The sequence below is a fragment of the Nanorana parkeri genome, unplaced genomic scaffold (genome assembly GCF_000935625.1).
Source record: "Nanorana parkeri isolate BGI_ZX_2015 unplaced genomic scaffold, ASM93562v1 scaffold1197, whole genome shotgun sequence".
In the NCBI taxonomy this organism is placed as follows: domain Eukaryota; kingdom Metazoa; phylum Chordata; class Amphibia; order Anura; family Dicroglossidae; genus Nanorana; species Nanorana parkeri.
In genome coordinates, this window is record NW_017307465.1 from 161352 (window position 1) to 184887 (window position 23536).

At 40.2% G+C, this 23536-nt stretch overlaps 1 protein-coding gene across 1 annotated transcript in view; it reads right to left on the reverse strand.

Moving 5' to 3' along the window:
• Nucleotides 1–23536, reverse strand: part of SGPP2 (sphingosine-1-phosphate phosphatase 2) — a 37958-nt gene that overhangs the window by 1657 nt on the left and 12765 nt on the right. The window contains exons 2-4 of the mRNA XM_018568487.1: nt 13477–13635; nt 7428–7607; nt 5431–5520 (exon numbers count right to left, since the gene is read on the reverse strand). Coding sequence (XP_018423989.1) covers nt 5431–5520; nt 7428–7607; nt 13477–13635 — 429 coding nt within the window. The remainder of the gene's footprint in view (nt 1–5430; nt 5521–7427; nt 7608–13476; nt 13636–23536) is intronic.

Consider the following 23536-nt stretch of genomic DNA (forward strand, 5'->3'; position numbering starts at 1 on the left):
CCCCTTCATTACTAGGCCATTTTTCAGTGCTGTGATAGTTCAACTGACACTTCATCATGCAATAGTGTTCTCAATTCATTTGCTATAATTTCTTTCACTTTATAAAAAAACAAAACGGATTATTTGACTGCTTGTCGCATTTCTTCCGGCTATAAAATGTCAGGGCATTACAAATACCACCAAAAGTTTAGTTTAGGACAGCATATACAGTGCAGCAGTGATAGTGCAGGGCTCAGGACTATGTCATTTACAGAACAGCTTGCAGATTTCAGTGGTAAGGAGTTAGTGCCCCCTTAAGGTGGTGGACAGGGTATGTGCCCCTTTAAATGATGGTCAGTGGTGTATGCCCTCTTAAATGTTGGCAATTAGCACTGAGTGCCCCATAACTGTTGATGGTCAGTAGTGTTTCCCCCCATAACATTGGTTGTACGCGTGTCCTCTTTACGGCTGATTAACCACAAAGGGCAGCAAGTGGATATATGTGCCCTCCTTTTGTTGGTCAGTAGAAGCAGTGTTACTTACAAATGAGAAGCGATTACCAGCAGAGATAGAAGCAGAGGGCTCTGTTCACATTTTTCTTGACTATACAGGTGATTGACAAGCCACAAAGCCACTCTGATTGGCTCTGTGAATGTCGCCCATGATCATATGTACAGCTGGGTGCAGGTACTCCTAGAATGAGATCCTAATAGGTTGGACTTGATGGACTAATGTCTTTATTCAACCTCAAATACTATGTAACTATATAGGCATCCAAAAGGGCACAATGGGGTGGTATGATGTTGGTTAAACGATTGTGAAAGTTTCCCCAAATTCCCTTACCCTTTTGTCCCAAGCAACTGTAGCACAGTGTTTTCGTTGCCAAGACATTGATTTACATTGCTCTTCTGGCTTTGTAACCTGATGCCGTAGATGTGCAGTTTGGCCACATAGACATGTATTAACCCAGCAGATGGATAGAGGTCTATGCAGCCGAATTGCACATGTGTGGACACAGGGTGAAAAAGCCAGCAGAGCGATGTAAACAATGCTGCAGGTTTTGACGCAAGATTTAGATCTATAAATCTAGTGCTTTGAGTGGGCTACATTTGTTGGGGGGTGAGGGCAAAGGGGTAAGGAACGTTTGTGTGAACAATTCCTTACCCTTTAAGTATATCATCAATGTAGGAGCTTGTATGCCATACCACTAATTAGGAGATTGGAGTTCCTCTGGCTGAGAGGGGTTCTGCAGCCATACCTGCCCATTCGTTACACATTATTGGCTTTCTTTAAAATTACATTGTAAAATAGAGAGAAAATAAGTTAGTGACAAGTAATTCCATCCAATAGCTACAAGTGGAGATTTGCCACTTTGGATGTCCCATACTCAGCACTTCACTTTTCTCATGTTCTGTCTGTGGTAGAAATGAATACAAGAATCCACCATTGGCTTGGTTGGGGGAATACTTCCATGAGCCTGTCTGCACAGCTAAGGGAAGTTCTCAGTCTGGGACTTTAGGGTAGAAGTTACTAGACAATTGTCTCACTTTGATCAGAGGTATGAATAAGGCCAAATAGTAAATATTGCATCTTGGAGAGGCTGCAAGTTAAACACTACTACTTTCATGTCTGGATAGCACATTGGGAACTTCTGATGGAACTCACAGATCTCCTTTGGCTTTCTTTCTGAAACCAGACTAATAAAAAAAAATTCTTAACACTACAAGACATCCCCATTTCATCTTCAAAGGTTGTATTTGATGGCCATTATCCCATGAAACCTCCACGTGATTCAGTGTTTAAAAACTTCTTTGATTCCGTCGAAATACTTTTAAGACTTATTGGCAGTTTCCAAATGCCTAGTAGCCACATAAGCCATGGTAATGTGTCTCTGAAGTCTAATCCATTCCCTGCTGGAAAAGTCCGCAAATCACTGACTTGCACTGTACTCCCCTGAACTCCCGCTGTGAAGGGACCAGAGGATGCTATTGTTCCTCTCTGTGTAATCATTTTCATTGAAATATCTATGGTGCACTAATTGCATGCTTCTCTTGCCCAGGGCTGCTGGACAAGGCAAACTGAAAGGGGCATTGCGATACAGAGGAGGAATATATGCTTTAGTGAGTCATCCCACGAGCCTATGCAAGGGAAGCAATAAGGTCAGGAATGTAAATTGACAGCTGCCATCCATCTCAAGAGCGGCGTCTTGGGCCTGGCAGACTTCAACAGGTCAATAGTAGAAAACATACACTATTGTTCTTCCTGAGCTCTGAGGATCTTGTTCAGTAAAGAAACATTGATTATTATTATACAGAATTTCTATAGCACTAACAGTTTGCATGGTGCTTTACAAAGTAAGGGAGACAATACAATGCAAGACGAGATGAAAAGTTGTCAGGGAAAGCAATATACACATTTGTGCTATGCTTCATAACAAGTTTTCTTTATAAACTAACCCGAGTTAATCTGAATGCAAAGTCTCTTATGGGCTAAAATGTACAATACAAATCACAAATTCTAGAGCTGAATGAAGCAAGCAAAGTAGAAATTATAATTCACATTGCCATTGCTGAATGACGACTGTCGAAGGTCTGTGGTTTCGGTGCCCTCTGTTTTAAATTCTCAGCAGTATACTGATCACAATATTCTAAAACAACAGAGTGTATGGTTGTGGAGCTCAGAGTGGAAATCCAGTTTAAACAAACAATCCACTTGGAATAAAACACTTTGAAGAACATGAGTAGCTGCCAGAAAACTCCAGAAAAATGATAGCTTTAGGAATCAAAATATACTATACTCGATGCTCACCAGAATAAAGTGCTGCGTGCTTCAAAAGTAAACAAAGCTCCGTGTTCAGTGTTTGGCACTATTAAGTAACAATGTATCCATAGAAATCCTATGACTGCAATGTAAATAAACATGAGATTGTAGACCATCACGGGAGCCAGTGGAGTCATGGCTACTTTACAACACACACAGGGACCATAGAGAACAAAAGTAGCCACCCTCCAGAAGGAAGGACAGTGTCAGCACCAATTCAGAGAGGATTTGAGGATCTACAGCCGAGTGATACACAAATAAGATACATTTTTGTTAATAGTTAAGGTACATGAATGCATTTGTAAGATTTAACGCCTGAGTTTAGTGTCACTTAAAGTGTGCACACTAGCACATTATGGTAAAAGTTCCAGGCCCCGCCCCCCCTTTTTTTTGTGAACACTTCCACTTTAAGAAAATCTTGCATACAAAAACATCTGACAGAACAGCCGGACAATTACAGCCGTACAGACATTTGTCCAAAAGTGCCCATATATGCTTTAGTCCCATTGTCTGATAATTCAAACATTTTAATATTCTAATCATAACTATAAAAGAGTCTTACGGGCATTTTGGGATCATTTTGGATTAATTTGTTTACATCAATTCAAAGAGAATTGGATGCAACAAGTATGGTAAAAATCAAACAATTCTTGTTTTAATGCAATCTATATAGAACATGAAGAAACTCCAATTAAATGAGCATTTTAATTAAACGGAACCCAATGTTGACCCCAAGGTGATAATAATTGCACATGTGAGTGAAATTTTTCTTCTAAAAAAAAAACCATGATGCAAATGGATGTATGTGTGGAGACTATAAGAAAGATCTCTCTCAGAGAAATATTTGCAGCGATCTCTCGGTATTCTGTGGAATCCATGCAGCTCCTGAATTATGCATTTACTATTTCAAACATTGTTTTCGGTTTGGCCACTAGGGACTCTGCTCATCAGTATCCCGTGAGATTCTCTACCTTGCTGCCATCAAGGAACGATTTCTAAATCATAGAGGAAAGAAAATTGCTGCTGGCCAAAATGGTTCTGGATAGGTGTTTATCAGTTCGTCTATACAGTATTACGGAAGAGTTTATTTGAACCTCAAGCATTCAGAGCGCACTAAAAAACAATTCAAGTTATTTATCTCCATATTCACAGCCACAAAACAAACCCTAGAGAAAGTCTGGTGGTCTGACTTTCCCACCATTACACAGGTCAAACATAAGATAACCTGGCATCTACTTAAAAAAACGTGTGGCCATACTACACAATACCATGAACAAACTCAAGTAGGCTTGGTCCCCCACTAATAACATTACCTCCCAAAAGATTCGGATAACCTGTCAACCATTTGATTAGTACATAGAAAAACAGGGTTGGCCCAGGGTGGACCCACTCCTTTCCCCATCACTAACTTGTTTTCACTTCACTCATGGCTACTTGACTGGCCTCCCAGAGAAGCTGGGACCAGAGACTGGCCTTCATCAGAACCCTTAAAGTGACATTAAAATCAAAAAACTTTTTCCCTCCCCCCAATGTTAATTAAAGCACTTACCTTAAAATGATGTCTCTTAATACCTTGTGTCTCTCCTCGTCTCCCGGCCAAAAATCCGAACTGCGCATGCGCCCGCCCCAAGGTGCTTTGCGGCCGCCCGAGCATTTTTTGGATTTTTGGACGGGAGCGCGCGGCGAAGACACAGGTACGTTTAAACTGCTTTTAAAGCGTTTTGGTTTTTAAAAAAAAATACTTTTTGCATACATCTACTGCTTGCTAGCAGTAAATATATGCAAAAATCGTGAGGGTTTAGAAACCCTTTACAGTATATTACCACTTTTGCAGTCAAATTTGAGAAAGCCCTTCTAGATGTTTGTTTTGCGTTCCAATTCCCACAGCATACTGAAAAATAATTAAAAAATATATTCCTTACTTTTTAGATGTGTCTGTGTTGCAGGCCTTTTCTCGCTCAAGATCAGTAACAGGAAACACTGACTGTCCCCATAGAAAGACTAGGGACAGATTGAGCTCCCTCTCCTTAGCATACAATACGTCTAGATCTGTAACCATTTTTATTTTAGTGCAGACAGTGTTCACATCTAGTTTATAACTGATAAGGAGATCTGCCAGCCCAGTACAGACAGGGCTAATTATGTTAATAACCTGCCCAGTCCCCCGCATTCTAGAGGAATACTCAGTACAGAAAGTTACTTTTCTATTAGAAATAAGAATGTATTGTGAATCAAAAATTTAAAAAACATTTTTTTGAAGTTATACAATGTAAATAAGAATGGGTAACAAACATAAATATGTAAAAGTGGAAAAACACTTTAAGGATTGAGCAAGAAGAGGCTGCAGAGCCCATATACACACACATCATTAAGAATTTCACTGATTGCCTCACAGACATTAGAATGCTGTCCATTGGTAAGTTACAAAATTGCTATAACTACGTCAACCTTCTGTAATTAAAAAAAAAACTAAGCGATTATTTTTCTGAAGCTGGTTTATTGGAAACATAATAAAACTATACTGAAACAGAAAACTATGGCTGCTGGCAAAAGTAGCCAATGAAATGTTATCTTCCATTTCCTAAATGGATAATAAACTGGAATCAGAGAGAAACATTGCAGGCTACTTACCAGCACTGTGTGCATCCCTGTATACAAGCGGCTAAGGGACACCAGAGTAGAAAGACAGAGTGCAGCTCCGAATCCCAGGACAAGCGGGAACTGCAGAGAGAACAGACAACAACAGGTCAACTCTCATTTCATAGGAGCTAGAATAGCATAGCAATGGTGGTCAGTGGATCATGGGTGCAATGCTGCAGACTTTTCCTCCTGTTAATGTCTGTACTGAGGTACAGACATTCAGTAACATGGGACGGAAGTGTCAATGTACTACAACTGCTGTGACGTCATCACACTTTTATGGCATTGAGAATAGCCAGTCCCTGTGCTGCAATGGTTGATGACTTGTAGATTTTCTATTCAAGATTCTGCCAAAGGATCTGTGAGTGGATGGCGTGTCTGTGTACAGCGCCATGATGAATTTAAAATGTACACAAGCCTGCAGAGAGAAGAACCCCTCTTCAGGTAAGTGCGTTGGGGTGGGGGGATTTGGGATCTGACCATATAACACCTTAAATATGGGTTTAAACATGGGCAAACTTAGTCTTTACCACCACATACATTACAAAGTGGCAATGTTGGTGCCATAGTACTATCATCACATACATTCAACATGGCAGTGTTGGTAACATTGTATTAACATCACATACATCACAAGGTGGCAGTTTTGATAACCTTGCATTAATATAGTTTTTATGTTTGAAAATTGTATCAGCTTGGACTATGCTCTGTACATCCAGTAATTCCGATGTAATACCAAAACTTTTTTTGGGGGTGGGGCAATTTAACTTATTATCCTCTAGCATTTAAGCAAAAAAGGTATTTGCAAACTTTGTTCATACTAGAATAGACACACCCCATACATTCACGTGGCAAGTGCCATGGCAAAGGGCATTGCATTGTGGGATGTGGGTGGGGCATCTGTATTCTCCACTATGAGAAGTAGTGGTAGATTGGGAGGGCATCAGGCTGTGCTGCAGTGATGCACAGTAAGAAGGGGGGGGAAAAAAAAAAAAGTTTAAAAAGGAGGAACTTGACCCAGCAATTAAATGTCTCCCAAAACGGTTACTTTCAAGACATGACAATTGTCAAGGTTGCCAATTTGTTTATTTCAGTTCTCAACCAAACTTGCAATCCCTCAAATGGCTGGTGTCAAAGCTGTTCACATGTGCAGCACCATGGCAACTGCAATCTAAATAAAGACCAAGATGGTTTTCTTGGCTGTAAGGAGGTTGTAGTTGTAAAGCAGCATTCCAGCCAAACCCCGCAGGCTACCCCCACACTGTAAGGGTTAAGTGCTCATTTTGTCTAAGGAGCTAAAATAACAGCGTTAGACTCCCCTTAACCACGATTCCGACTGGCTCCTAGACTGCTCCCTCCAGCCTCTCTCCTCCTCCTCCTCTCCAACGATGGCATGTCCCTCGGCCTCCTCACTTTCTATACAATGTATTGGATGTGATGACTCACTGGACCTTAGACTGCTGCAGGGGAGGGGGAGAGAGGCTGACTGGACCAGTCTTAGGGCAAGCCGTGATCGCATTTTAGGTGAGTATATCTTAGTTATTTTACCTCCCTAAATGAAATGAGCACTTAACCCTTGCAATGCAGGGGTAGCCCCACTGTAAGAGTTGAGACTTGACTTGCCTGGAGTTCTGCTTTAACTACGAAACTTATTACCCTACATCAACCTTAAATTGAACTATTAATTGAATTTTGAAAAATCAATACCAAAAGGAAAAGTAATGGTGCAAAAAAAGCACTTGCAGGGTCACCCAATGTTCTTTATCATCCCTGCATCCGGGGGGGCATGGTAGGGTTACGTCCATTGACTACTTTGTACTAAACGCTGTCCCTTTTTCTCATTTCACACATTTGGAAGGTATACCTCTAGAACTCTAATTACACCAATAGTGGATGGGTATTCAACTTTAGAAGCTGTGCTCCATATTAGAAATAGCAATCAAAATATCAGAAATAATGCTTTCAAATATGGTGGCAGAGCATCTTACCTGATAGCGCCCGATGGAGGCCAGTAAGAAAGTGAAGGAAATTGAAGTAGCAGCAATAGCATGAGTTGATGGCATTCCATATTCAGCTTCCACCCTGGTTTCCAGCTTCACCACAGGAGGAGAGGAAGGACGAGGCCACTTTAAGAGATCTTTAGAACCTTGACCTATGTACATGACAATCTGAAAGGCAGCAATGACTCATTTTATGCCTGGACACAGTTATCAGCACCTTGACGTCATGAAGAGAGACACGGTGTACAGAAAAGGTATACAATGGCTCAGAAAAAGCCATCTGACAGCAGACAGAAGCTTTAAACTAATAGCAGATGGCTCAGCAGACTGTATTCAACTTATTAGAACAGATGGAGGAAATTCTCTGATGCACTATGTACTTTTTGTATCCTGCCAAGTGTAATCTACATGAAAGTTGTGATCACTTGTGAACACTTCTACCCATGTGATAAGACAGACCAGGACCTTCCCTTTTATAAACATTATATACTGGTTTTTATGTCACTTATTGTCACTGAGCTCACCTTAAGAAATGTAGTTTTTAGTGTTTAGATACTGTTTATTTAGATTTTTTTCTCAGTTATGCTCATTAAAAACATCTATAGCAAATTATTTTCTTGCTGTAGCTATAGTCCTGCCTGCTATTTGCTGACAGCGCAGAGATTCATTTATGTCTTTTATATCTGCCTGGGGTTCAGCTTTAATGGAAATATTGAAATGTTAGACACTGGATCACTTAGTCTATTTAGGATCCTATTGGTACATTCCATATGGTATAGGACCTGGGTGGGCAACTCTGGCCCTCCGGCTGTGCTTGAACTACAAATTTCATCATACCTCTGTGAGTCATGCCTGTGGCTGTCATTCTTGCAATGCCCCATGAGACTTGTAGTGCCACAACAGCTTGGGGGTTGGAGTTGCCCACCCCTGGTATAGGGTCTTACCATTTAGGTAGCTCACTAGAGAACAGGGAGCCTTCAACTGGTTTGTATCTCAGATCAACTTAAAGCCAATCCAGAAAGAAAATATATATTCTCTCCATATCTTACTTCCATTGTTGTCATCTGGATAGCAATACCTTTGAATAGAATTCACTATTAGGGTTTTACACTGGCTTTGCATGGTCCCACTGTGTATAGGATGTAGTCACCCTCCTTGGTGTACTCCTGATATGGGCTATGTTCTTACATGCCAATGCATTCAGCACCAACACGTACAAGCTCTGAGATCCTTACATTAACTTTGGCACTGCCCACGGTCTACATGAATAGGAGCGGGATCAGGAAAAGAGTTAGGTACTTGTGGGAGGTACCAGCATGAATGGATGACACTGGGGTGCACGCACACTGGAGTAGGCAGGTGATATGTATATTGGGAGTTGTGGTGTCAGGAGAGCAGTGCAATGTGCACTGCTTGTAACTAAAAACATGAGTTTTGGAAATATAAAAAGCACTAAAAAGGTGTGTAGAGTACAGAGGCTTTATTTAGGGGTTCATAGAGGTTTGAGCCAGGTAATTTTGGGGGCCCCGCTTTAACAAGGTTTATTAAATGCTGAGTACAGTATAATCCCAGAAAGAAAAAAAAAAAAGGAAAAAAAGTCCTAAAAAGCCTTAAAGGGCATCTAAACACAAAAGCAAAAATGTAATATATTGCAGCGTACCAATCCTTAAATGTGGTGGGCTGTATTCGTTTTCTTGTTTAGGCTTTTCCCCCCCTTTATTTTCACCTGGTGATCCGGCCAGTAAATCTGTATTTTTTTCAGCTTCCTCTAACAAATCAAGCTGTCCATCAGTGTGTCAGATAGAGGGGCGAGACAGACCCTTTAACACTTTTATTAATTTATGTAAAACCTTTATCCTAAAATGGAAAAAAATAAAACTGTTGCTGAAACTGCTTAAAAAGTGTTGAAGTTCGGATTTATATTGTTAGTCATGTCCATCTAAATCTACCACTCCATCTAACACTACCCTTCCCGCAGGGTGACAATGCTGCTGTCCAAGGGTGGCTCTATTGCTCCTCCATAGAGTGGAGCCACACAAAGTCAGGAAGTGGGTTACTGGCCGGATCACCAGGTGAGAGTAAAGAGGAAAAAAGCCAAAAAGAAGTAAAAATAATGGAGCCACCACATTGGCTAAGCTGCAATATACAATTGTTTTGTTTTTAGGTTTAGATACATATTGAGTGGCCATTGAACAGAAGCCCGCTTCTGTCGCTAGCTAAGCATTTGTTATTTTTAGTGAGGCTCTATTCTCTGGAAATATATTCCCAGATTGCAGTATAGCAGCCTTTCTTATGTTCAGGACTTGGTGAAATATGTGAGATACAGTAGATGGCAGTTTGCCTCAACCACCATTGTACGTCAAATTGGTTTTTCCGGTGGCAGTTCCTTTGTCCCCATATCAAAAGCCCCCATAAAAAGCAGAAATTCAAGGCTGTAGAGTCATTTACTTTTCCTTTATGATTTTCTGGAATTGTGTTTTAATATCACTTGTAAAATATTTAATACAAATAAGTACAAAAAAAAAGCCCTGAGCTAATGATTATCTTTCCCTGCATGACATTAAATAATGCTATGTTTAGGTTGCTGATCTGAATATGTTGTTGCATCCCTGGCTGGACTGATACATATTTTTGTATGTGTTTTTATTATGGGGAGCAGAACTGATTCCCTGCATAGGAAATATAGGAAGACGCCTTCGGCTGCGACTCCGGTACCTCTAACAGCCGTTCCTATGGCAACAAAACCAGAGAAGACTCTGGGCTGACAAAGTCACTAAAAATAAGTCTGGCTGCAGAGGGGGAAACATAGGAAGTAGCCGTGTTCAGAGCAAAGACATTGAGTCAGGCAGAGGTATTGCCATATATTACAATGTGTCATACAGATTACACTGATATACGAGCCGAACATTATCATCATCTGTACAATGATGACCAGATCAATAATTCATGTCCTATCATACATGGCCTTATTCAGTAAACAGAGCTAATTCCTAAGTGCAGTAACCAATACAACCAATCAGAATTTATCATGTGCCAGCCTGACTTCAGTAGAGTTAATTTAGGTTGGTTGCATTGACAGTGACTCTGCAATAAGAGAAGTATGGGGTCAGCCATAGCAGGCCGCCTTCTAAAAATGCTAGATGCACGCCTGTGTCTGACATTTGCATGTTTTAATCATAGACCTAGAACTAGAGATGAGGCTGGGCTTGATGTGAACCCAGTTTACCCACCACCCCCTCCTCCTCTTAACCCAATCAGTGTTGGCAGTTGTGGAAGGGGCAATTCCCGCCCCTTTGTGACATACAGCTGCGGGGCGGGGGAATGCAACTCCCCGCAACTGAATGGCTCGGGAGGAGGGGGTGGTCAGAGTTTTGGGCTCCTATGATGGACTACAATCTCAATACAAATTAGTAAACTAAATGTGAGATTGTAGTCCATCACAGGGAGTGAGCTTGGAGCCGTGGCTTCTTTACAACACACAGGGACCATGGAGAACAAAAGTAGCCCCCCTCCAGAAGGAAGGACAGTGTCCATACCAATTCAGAGATGATTTGAGGATCTACAGCTGAGTGATAACAAAAATGTATCTTATTTGTGTAACAGTTAAAGTACTAGAATGCATTTTAAGATTTAACTCCTGAGTTTAGCGTCACTTGAAATACCACATTTACTTTAAAGTGACACTACACTCAGCAGTTAAATCTTATAAATACAATACAATACAATACCTCAGCTGTAGATTCTCAAACCATCTCTGAATTGGTGCTGACGCTGTCCTTCCTTCTGGAGAGTCGCTACTTTTGTTCCCCATGGTCCCTGTGTGTGTTGTAAAGTAGTCACCGCTCCAAGTTCACTCACGTGATGGACTACAATCTCAATACAAATTAGTAAACTAAACATGAGATTGTAGTCCATCACAGGAGTGAGCTTGGAGGGGTGGCTACATACATCAATGCTACTTAGAATGAAAGTAAAACTTACTTTAGTTAGAAAAACAAAAACAAATGTCCCGTCCCCCCCGTATGACAGTGCTTGGGCCTGTTGATTGGCCACTCAAAGCACTATATTGTTGGAATTCACTTGTTTTCCCCAATATGTTTAAGTACCGGACTACCAACATGGATCAAGCTTCTTCTTAACATTCATTATTATTTGTACAGAGTCACTTTACAGATTGTTAATAAAGCAGATTCTGTATACCAGTGTCGGAAAGAAGGGCAAATTATATGTAAATGAGAAACGGTCTATCTTCAGCATTTTATTGACTGTGTCCTGAAATTGTAGAAAGGTTATACTTATAGCATTTCCAGTTATACGCATATATGCAATAGCCTCCGGGAAGAGATTTTATATGGGTCACAAGATTCAGAGGTGACTTGTTACATACCAGTCATGCAGTAGGTATTGAGTTTTTTCCTTGTAATAATTAAGTAAGCTGTTGCATTGGCTGATGAAAACAAGATACTGTATATTACATATATTTTTTCTTTATTCAGTAACAGAATGTTCAACATTTAAATGGTTATTTAATTGTTACTACCAAATACAACGATTTAGGCATTAAATATATTGCAGTTTTAACAAATGCTGAATGTTAAAACATTTACCTAATGCTTCTTAAAGTACTCAGGTAATCCTGAATAAACATATTTAAAGTGCGTCTAAACCCAAAAACAAACAAAAACATAATGTATTGCAACTTACCATTTTTTTTTAGATTTTTTTCCCCTTCTTTTCACCTAGAAATGCGGCCAGCAACATAATTCCTGTCTCAGGGTGGCTCCACTCTATGGAGAAGCATCAGAACCACCCTTGGACAGCAGCATTTTTACCCTGTGTTTGGGGGTTGTGTTAGATCCATTAGCAGATTTAGATGGACTTGAATAACAAAATTAAACCCAAGCTAATGCTTTTTAAGCAGTTATCCTTTTTGGAATAAAAAAGGTTTTATATAAATAAATGAAAGCCGACCATTGTAAGCACCCTTGTTATTGTTAAACGATTTGTCTCATCCCACTATCTGACATTTTTTGCTGGACAGCTTGGTCTGTTAAAAAGGAAATTGAAATGAAAAAAGGCTTACTCGCAAGATCACCAGGTGAAAATAAAAGGGATAAAATCTTAAAAAATAAAATTAATGCAGTTACCACATTTAAGGATTGGTAAACTGCAATATATTACATTTTGGGTTTAGTTATGATTAAAAAATCTGCTGGTGAAGTAGGCAGCAAAGAGTGCCTTAGGAATTCCTGTAGACCAAGGGTGGGCAACACCAGCCCTCTATATGTGCTTTCATTACAAATCCCAACATGCCTCTGGGATTCACGCCTGCAACGGCCAGTCTTGTAATGTTTTATGGGACTTGTAGTTCCGCAACAGCTGGAGGGCCAGAGTTGCCCACCCCTGCTCTAGACCTACAAAGCCTTACCTTGAGAGCCTTGAAATCTGGGCCTCTATGTTAGGTTAATCTGACTTCAGCTGCCTCGGCCTCCCACACATCTCCAATGCATGCAACTATGACCACAAGAAAAGAGAAAGGGACACAAGAAAAAAAAAAAAAGAAAGAGGGGGCACAGCGTATGAGCACTTCAGCAAAGGAAGTCATGGTTTTTCTTAATAAAACCCCAAAGTTCAAGCTTCCTGACTTTTCCTGTGTAAACCTACAAGATTTATTCAGACACCTTTTGGTGTAATGAGATTACAGTGTGAATATGTTTAGTCCAAGTAGAGGTGTGTGTCCCCTGCTATAGAAGATTCCTCTACCTTCCTTTGGGGTCACCTGGACAAAAAGTAAGAAGAAATGTTCCAAATGGAGATACAGACAGCAATTAAATCCCAACAAAGGTTATAATCCTTTCTCTACCCCAACCAAAACTTTATTGATTTTCATTTTGGATAGAGTTGGTCTTTAAAGCTGTTCAAGGAAAAGTTTTTTTTATGCAAGGCGTGAGCCAGAGTGTCATGCCTTTGCATTTAATGTTATAAAGTAGAGTTTAAGACAAATTGTATTTTTTGGGAAAATAAGGTTGATACTCACACACCAGACAACAACCAGCCTCCGTGCGATGAAGGAGTCGATGTTCCAGAAGGTGAAAGGCAGGAATGTGATGTAAAATATTTCTTGTCCCAGAGCAGCAGCAAATCTGAAGAGGTAATACAGCAAGTATTTTCGCACAACATACTTTCGGACCCGTTCCTATAATATAAAACGCACAGTACTTCAATTACTGACATATCAGTGGAAAGGCAATGCAAGCATGGCTTAGAAATTGGCTGAAATTCCCATCATTAGGCTTTATGTATGAAATGGTCAGATAAAAGAAAAGGTCTCTTTTGGTCATAGCAACTATTAAAAATCCATTTTGGGCTGACTAATTAAAAGGGAGCGGTTGATATGGACAAAACTGACAGTTCCTCTTTCAAATACCTTCATACAATGCTCAGTTGCCTCTAAATAAATTTGGAATGAACAAATTAGAATTAGACAAAACAGACTTTTCTCTGCAGAAAAGGGAATGAGCATGTCCAGTTGCATAGCGATTATTCAACATGTTCTGGGTCTTATTCTGATGCTCAGAAGGGCTTGTTCTCACTCTCTAGTTAACTGCTGCATGTCAAGTTAATGCTCACGTCACCCAAGCAATGCTTAAATATGTCCCAAAATGTACAACTTTTGAGTCCTGTATGCTCAGCTATATAATATCTATCTATCTATCTATCTATCGATCGATAGGTATATAATAGAACTCCATACAAAGTTTTTATTGCTATATGTGCCTTTCATACTGGAGATGCCTGTACCCCCATTTCTTAAATTGGCCTCACAGGGACAGGAAAAAGGGGAAAGTCTCCTTAATGGGTCACAGACAAATAAAACATGTTTACAGAATTCTATATGACCAACCAACTTTTCTTTAGGTTACAATTGCAATGTGGTATGATACAACATACATGTGATGGCTAGGTGCGTTGGGGTGCCATTAAGAAATAATAGCACCCCAATGCTCCTAGCATTGCAAGACATCATCCATGTTTAATAGTTATAAGAGTTAAGAGTAATAAGCCCTATAGGCATGCATAGACCACTGTCAGTGCCTTAAAGAAGAACGCCGAGCATGTACAAAATTAACCCTTGCAATGGGGCTACCTCCAGTGCATTGACTTGCACTTGATGTGAGGATGAGGGAGGAGAGAGGTCAGCGGTCACCACCACGGGACTGAGGATTGGGTGAGTATTTATTTTTTACTTTACACCCTAGAGCACAATGAGCACTTAACCCTTGCAGTACAGGGTAGCCCCACTGCAAGGATTAATTTTGTTCTTCTTTGAAGCTTGTCTTTATTTCACCTAGTTTTATACTTGGTGAGGGAATAGCTCTAGCAGGTACTAAACATTTATTTATACTGAACATGTCAGCAATATACCAAATTACTTTTTTATACTACATTTTATAGTATGCTTTTGTGTTAGCTAGAGCAAATGGCAAATCGTCTACAGCCTGTACACTTCATGTATTTGGACCCCACAAAGGGTATGGCTTGTGTATGCTAGAACACCAGTGTATCAACTAAATGTGTCCTCTAGGCTTGGCAAATTTTGCTCTCCTACACAAATATTGCCTGGAGTGATACAGAAGTCATAATGCATTTTTATATTAGGAGGCAGTAAACTCTGCTGTCAGATAGCTTAGCTAATCTGAAACACAAAGAGTTAATGTATCATATGCTAATAAATATTCAGTAATTAAAGCATGTCTTATGGTAATCATCGGAATCCCTCACATTGTCAGTGATGACTGCTGCCCTATGCCCGATCTAAGTCGCTGGTGACATGTGATACTTTACAATTAATAAGCATCCTTAATGGGTTAGAACAGTCCATATTAACCCAGGAAACACAGTGTCAGCTGCTAGCATATTAGATCCTTCCTTTCCTAGATGACAGGACTACATGTGAACTGCTGAGCAAATGGGCAGGAAGTCTCCGTTTCAGACATTAATGATAAGAAGGAAATATGTGCAAAGGGCGGGCAGGGGGATAGTTGACATTAGCATGGCTGGTGCCATATCCATACCATTAACCCACTAATAATGATGCTCATTGTCAGAGCAAAGCTAATGATATTTAAATGGTAGAGTCACAAAATTGAACAGTAACACTCAGTATAGAATACAGAAGATAAACACTTTGCTGTATGCTACATAGACTTTACAAATGTTATTTCTCAAAAGTATAGTGGTGTATTGTATAGGCTTGTTTGAGAGCCATTGGCTGGCAACCTCCAACATGTTACTAGCTCTATACATATCTATATACAGTATGTGATATATATATATATTATACATACTCCCAATTTAGAATTAAGTCATTTGTGGTCATGTGCTAACAGTTTAAATTCTTCTTTTCTACTCCCTGCTGCATGTTCCAGCTTCTAACTAAAAGCCGTTTTTAATTTCAATAAATGCAAGCACATGCATATTAATATGACGACTAAACACGTAGATGTTTTTAAACTTTAAAAATGCATCTAGCAAGTGCTGTGTTCGAGTCTAGTCTAAATAAAAAAATCGGCTGCTAAATTCTTTAACAATGTCCGTTACGATTTTGTGGCTAGCAGCAGCCCTGACACAGTCAGAATCTTTGAACTATATGATATGATTTCTCTTTCCGCTATAATGTGCAGATTGACAGCACAGCTTGTACTGATGAAGAGCTAAGAATGTTCCCAATGCATCATGGGAGCTATGTTTTTTTACATCCATGTTATTAGACCTACTCAGCTACATCACAGGAAGAAACAATTGCAGCGATTCTACATATACCTGAGAGTTAGATCCACGCTGACACCATAAAAAGTATGAATGCGTACAAGTATCATTATATTGCAATAATATTACCTGGTAAAATATTGTTTATTGGAGTTTGTTCTTCGCATACATGGGGGCATGCAGGCAATACATGCAGGCACGAGTACAGAGGAGTAACTACAATTCATCGGGCCCCAAAACAACATTTTGGGGCTGCCCAGCTAACACTTAGCTGGCAATGTCAACTGTGATAATACGCATCATTAATCTTAACATGAAGTATGTATCCAGGACAGGCAGCAGGAGAGCGGTCAATATAGTGAGTACACTAATAGGGAGCAGTGCTGGGGATGAAAAGTTATATTAGCACTAATTATAATAACCATAATGAAAATATTTTAGCCGGCAATATATTAATTTTTTTGTTTAATATATGTTTTTATTCTTCCGTAAGCAAGGGAGTAATATCCGATAGCAATATTTTATAAAATTCTGCAGGAGACCCATCTGATCCTGGAGTTTTGTTGCTAGCCAAGGATTTAATTGCTACCCGGACCTCTTCATGCAATATTGGAGCATTCAAATTCTGTCTTTGCTCAGTTGTCAATTTCCATAGTCCCACTTTAGCAAGCAGAGTGTCATGATATTTTATATTATAACATGATTAATGCTCTTGCATGCAATTGCTCTTTAACCCCAATACAAACTTAATTAAACTCTAGCTTCATTAAACATTGTTGTAGAATTACAAACCTCAGCACTCCTTTAAAGTTTTCAGAGGTGAAACTCTGGGATTTGTGCTGGCATTAGGCATACAGGGTTAAATTCAGGCAGTAGGAGAAGTTCAGAGGGCAACAAATCTACACTGCTAAGAGAGATAAGCAAATGCTTCTTGCTGCACAGAAGCGGGAACTGTGACAAGACATCCTGAGGTCTGACTTCAGCCCTTCTATACTGGAAACCTCACAGTTTACTTTTCCTCATCAGCCACCCTAATTGGCCCCCCTTCTATCCCAGGCCCCATAGCAGCCCGTGGACTGCTACGGCTATTGTTATGCCACGGAATGAGTACGAGGTGTAAAGGTGCCCACACACCTTACAATTTATCTGCAGATTTTCTGTGGTCAGATGGAAAAAGTGCAACAGATTGGCCCAGGTGGAGATTACTCCATCCACACAGTTAAGTGTAGATGGAGGAATCTGTTGCACCTTTTCCACCTGACCACAGAAAATCTGCAGATAAATTGTAAGGTGTGTGGGCACCTTTACAATAGCCAAACTCTATTAAATAGGAAAGAACAGTGGAGACGCCATTATTTTGTATGAGAAATGTAATACAAATGTAATTTACGCTATTTGGGAAATATAGTGAAATTGTTTGCAAAGGGATGCTAGATGGTCCACCCATAAAACAATGTGAAAATATAAGGAACAAAAAAAAAAAAGGGACAACAGGACCATCATAAAGTACAAAAATGCTTTATTGAAAAATTCAAAATACAAAAGTATCACAAGTTAAATCCCACATACAAAATTCCTGTTGTTATAGCATTTCTCTCACAACAGGAAGGACATTTTGTATATGGGATTTAAGCCATTGACTCAATTTTGCATCAAAGGATTTTGTACCTTACGATGGTCCTGTTACTGTAGTCTCTTTATAGTTTCAAAATACTTTATTTTTACCCAAAGAACAAGCAGTGTTAGAAGATTACACCAAATGTATTTATGCAGCTTGACAATCTAATTTTTGACTTGTGATAAAGCCAATTTTCACAGGTTCAGACACCTATGTTAACATCCACAAACAATACAACCTGACTGTACAATCTGCTGTACATTAGCCCGATGTGTAGCCAGCTTTCATGTGGCATTCTTTTTTATAGCATTATGGGAAGCTGAGTATTTGCCGGGGCTCCCTATGATGGCAGATGTGGCCATTATACAAGTAGCTTTGCTGTCTTCACATTTTCATATCCAAATATCCAAGTACCTGAAGACGATAATGTATTTGGAGCAACATTTTTTTAATTCATGACTTTTATACTGATGGTTTATCTGTTTTACTATAGGCATGCAGTCTTTGTTTTACAATTAAACTTTATTACATAATAAATGATTTTTAAGAGGCTATGAGTTACCTAAAAAGACAGCAAAGCAAAAGCAGCCTGCCTCATGGCTGGCTATATCTAACTGAAACCTCAGATTAAGCGGTTTGATAAAAGAGGAGTCATGTGCTAAATACAGTTGTGCTATGGAGTGTCGTAAATTACAGGCTTTTTACAACAGCAGATTGCACAGTATACTCTTGTACAGACTCTAACCAGGTAAGGTCCTTTTTTCACATAAGTCTGTACAAGCAGGGCCGGTGCTACTTCTAGGCAAACTAGGCTGCCGCCTAGGGCGCACTGCTGCTTAGGGCGCATACTCGACCACTCACCTACCCAAGGTGCCCCCCCCCCTATTTAAAATTGCAAAAACCATTAGCAGGCTGGCTATTGCGCTCCCGCCCACTGAGCAGAGGAACGGAACTGAGAGACAACTTTCTCTCTCAGGTCCACTCCTCTGCTCAGTTGCTGGTGTTTCAATAGCCAGCCTGCTATTGGCTATTTCAAATTAAAATAGCCAATAGCAGTCTAGCTATTGTCCTGGCTGCTCACAGCCATCTATCGCCCATGGAAGCTAGCCGGCAGGAGAATGGGGCCGCGCGCACAGAGGGGTGGCTGGGGGAGTGCAAGTAGCTGGTCTTGCATAGGGCGCAAATGTCTAGCACCAGCCCTGTGTACAAGAGTATACTGTGGTATTGCACATTGAGGTCCATATTGGCATGTGGCAATTCCAATTTGATGTGGTGGCACAATGCTACTGAGAAGTCTCACTATCTGGTGAGTCACCAATTTTCACTTTTGGGTGGACGTTATATTTTTCTGCAGTCTGATTTTCACCAAGGTGCATTACTGATTACTGAAGGAGTTAAATTCAGGGATGCAATGATAGAAAGGCTTGGGCTAGAAGAACATGGCCAGCCTGATAATTGCTCTGATATCTTACACTTAGGATGACAGATGCGATTTAACGGAACAGAATGGATGCAGCATGCAGCGGCACAGAGATGTATTATTTCCAGAGGATTAGCTCATTGACAGTCACATGTTTGAAATGCCCAACTACAAAACTGCCCTTGTCACTGATTAATAATAAAAACAGGACAGCCTGACTGGTGTGACAGACGGTTATAGGATACTGTTTATGGACTGTAAAGAACATCCAAGTGGTGTTACCATACTAGCTATAAATGAGCACCATTAATTCAAAGTATCACATTCCTGAGTCCGCAGTCATTGCCACATAAAACCAGACTGGTCTCTTTCAAACATCAAAGCTTTCATGGCGAGGAATACACATTTCTAGCTACCTATTCATTTCTTTAGCTGCAACATCACAGCCTTCGTTCAGTAGCATGTAACCCTCACCAACTAGCAGCGACGTATTTACACCTACAACTAGTAAGATTGCAGCTTTCATGGACTTAGAACACTCAGAACAATAGAAATACATGTCTCATTGCTTTCTAATCATTGCTGCACTCTCATATTTGACAATGGTCTATCGAATTCAGAATCCCTGTTAGAAAACGTTATACAGTAACCAAATAAGAGTGCACACCCCCCCCCCTACAAAAGTATAGAACATGCAACTGATATGTACCTCTAGGCCTCTACAAGATTTGTAGTTTCTCTACAGCTGGCGTGCCAAGATGGCCTAGCACTAGGCTTTAGATGATCATAATCTGGTTAGAACACTATGGACACCTTTAAGCAGCTACATCGATTTGGTCATTGACAGAAAGTCTAGGTTCTTCGATATAGTTACTGTGAGACAAATCTGTAACTAATGAAATGTTCTTACCATTTGTGTCTAAATACTGGTCTGGGGGATAAATTGGACTAAGGACATCACTGCACTTGTAATCCATTCATTCTTCTTCCCGTCCATGTTACTGAATGTCCATACCTCCGTATAGGAGAGGAAGAGTCTGCAGGAGCCAGAGCATTGCATTCAAGATCCACTGATCGCAGCTGCAATACTTTAGTGTATCCAATGCAAAAAATAAAAAAATAATAAATAGGATTATTTTTTACCCTTAAGTTCTGGCAGGCTAGACACTATCCATGAAATTTCAGCAAAAAAACAGATGATTTTGGGAAAATTTTGCCTATATGCCTCAGACACTCATTGTACCGCTCTCTAGCCCTTCGGCAAACAAACTGCCTCCTGCTACAGCCAAATATTTCACGTTTTGACTCATCAGTCCAGAGCACCTGCTGCCATTTTTCTCAGGGAGTTGTGGGTGTGCAGGAGGCACATGGCCTCAGGCCGACTCTGCTGCATGTTCAACGCACATGTGGAACAGCCGGAGGAAGCTGGGAGAGGACCAGAGGGTCGGTGACACCCGAGAGACCTGTTGGAGAGACTGAAAGACTAAGAGAAAGTCAGTAGACTTGTGCGCCGTCAAAAAATTTTTGTTTCGTTTCGGAATATCCGTTATTTCGTAATTCGTGTCCGAAACTCGATTCGTACGAAATACGAATTTTCGTTAGTTTCGTCACATTTTCGTAACTTTACGAACATTCGTTATGATGAAGTTAAAAAGCAAAAATACCTTTGCTAATATTGGAGTCGATGGTAGTTTTTTTTTTAAAATCTGAAATACGAAAATTCCGTTAACGGATTTCGGATCCGAATTTCGTATTTAAAAAAAAAAAAACTACCATCAAGGCATCAACTCCGATATTAACAAAGGTATTTTGCTTTTTAACTTCATCATAACGAATGTTCGTAACGGAAAGAAAATACGTTTACGGAATTTCGGATTTCCTGCCTGTATTGTAATGCAACCTTCAGCAGCAGAAGAGAAAACCTCTGATTAGTTAACCAAACAAAATACGAAATTCGTATTAAAAAAAAAAAACTACCATCAAGGCATCAACTCCGATATTAACAAAGGTATTTTGCTTTTTAACTTCATCATAACGAATGTTCGTAACGGAAAGAAAATACGTTTACGGAATTTCGGATTTCCTGCCTGTATTGTAATGCAACTCTCAGCAGCAGCGGATCCGAATTTCGTATAAAAAAAAATAATCTTGTCATGTTGTTCAACCACATTTACAGGGGTAAAATTAGTTCCCGTTTCAACTAAATTCGGATCCGAAACTCGTTACGGAATTTCGTATTTCGGATATAATTCGGAAACTGCAATTCCGATTTCGGATGCTTCCGAATTTATGAATTTCAGGAAATTCGTACGAATTTCGATTCGTAGCGAAACGAATCACACATGTCTAAGAGTCAGTGACCCACGAGGGCTGAGCAGTAAGAGTATCACACAGGTGTATGCTGAGATGCTTGGAAAGGAGGGAAGCTGCTGAGCGATGCTGAGAAATACGGTAAAGTCTTTGGACTATCACACTGGGAGTGTATGGGACAGCCAGATGTCGGTGAGACAGAAACACAATGTTTTGGTGAACCGTTATGTTTCGTTATGCTGATGAAAAGCAGATCATTATGTGAAGTGCATGGATTGTTGGCCTTTGTGTGAATAAAGACTGCCCTTTTATGTTAAAATCGGCTTCAGAAATGCTCACTTGGCTCTCACTATTGTGCTACAATACCAAACTACCACAAATTTTTATATCTATATATATAGATCTATATGTAGATATAGATCTATATATAGATCTATACATATATACACACACATCTATATATCACCTATGCTATTTTTATCCATATACGGTATGTTATTTTTAGATCTCATGGTGAAAAATAATCATCACTGTGACAAAAAAGCGAATTGTTATAGTTGAGCCTAATGTCCTTTTAGCACAGAGCCCTACAATTACAGATTTTACATGTAGTACTGTCTGCTGGTGAAATCTGGTTTTGTATTGTGACTTTAAAAGTGACCCTTTGGAAGCTGCCACTTCTGGTTGTTTTTAAGGCTTCAGGCTCTTCAGCTGTTATATTGATCCTGGGTTCATTACCCAGCACATAACAGACCTAAAATAAGCATTCACTCTGAACTTCTACCCAGTAAGCCTGTTCCAGGTCCATTACTTTCTAGGCAGTGAAGGCAAAGGTAAGATGACCGCTATGGAACCTGCCCCTTTAAATAGAGCTTTGTAATGGCATTTGCCAAAGTTCTATCCTGGTAGGTTCCCTTTAAATTAATTGATTTAATTTTGTTTGTTTTTTGTGTCTGACTTTAGTAGATTCAGGGCTGTAATAGATAGGGATCCCTCCATGCCAATAAACAAAAACGCCCCAATAAATGTTCCTCCAGTTTTAAAAAACCTTTAATATTTAGTTGCCCCATCCAAATTGGAAAAAATATGTCTATTTATCTTTATGATACAAGTTTATGGCCTACGGTCAGATTTTCTTTGGGGGGGGTTTTACTGTACAGGTAGAATGTACTCAGTTATTTGAACAGCACTGGGTCATAGATACCCAGGGCTATGCTGTAAGAGATTTCCTGCTTAGTCATATACAGGCTTGATATAGCGATTATTGAAGGTAATGGGTGGGGTGAGAGGAGAGAATGTTTCTTCCTTACTAGAAATGTGCACAGATCATGTAATCCATCATGTTCAAGATAAAACTGCAACTCATACATACGCGTAATGGCTTTTTATACTTTCCTTTACAGGCCAGCTCTAAAAGCAGGAGGGCTACATCATCTCCATGGGATATAAATACACACAGCTTTTCAAAAAGTGCTGCAAAAGCGGGAATACCGATGGACATGGCAAATAAAGTGTACTAAAAAAGGAAGAAGAGGAAGAGTTAAAGAAAGCAGGAATGATAAAAACACATACACCAGTGACCTGCTGAACTGCACTGTATGTTCAGTAGGGTTCCGCCCAACTCACTCGAACATTATACCGTGTTTCCCCGAAAATAAGACAGTGTCTTATATTTTTTTTTCTACGAAAAAAGACACTAGGTCTTATTTTCGGGGGATGTCTTACCTGGCTGCAGCTGTCCGCTCTGCCTTCCAGGGAGCCGCAGACAGGTGGGCGTGCGTGCGGGCGGGAGGGAGGAAGCTGCGGCTAGCGCTCTGATGCCGTCCAGTGAGCCGCTCTGGGTGCTCTGTCAGCCAATCGGAAGGCTTCTGGCAGTGTGTGGGGGGGCCCCAGGCTGTGCTCGGCACGCATTGTGGTCAGGATGATGAAGAGCCGCTCGGCTCAGTAACGGTTTGATGGGCGTGCGTGCAGGCGGGGGGG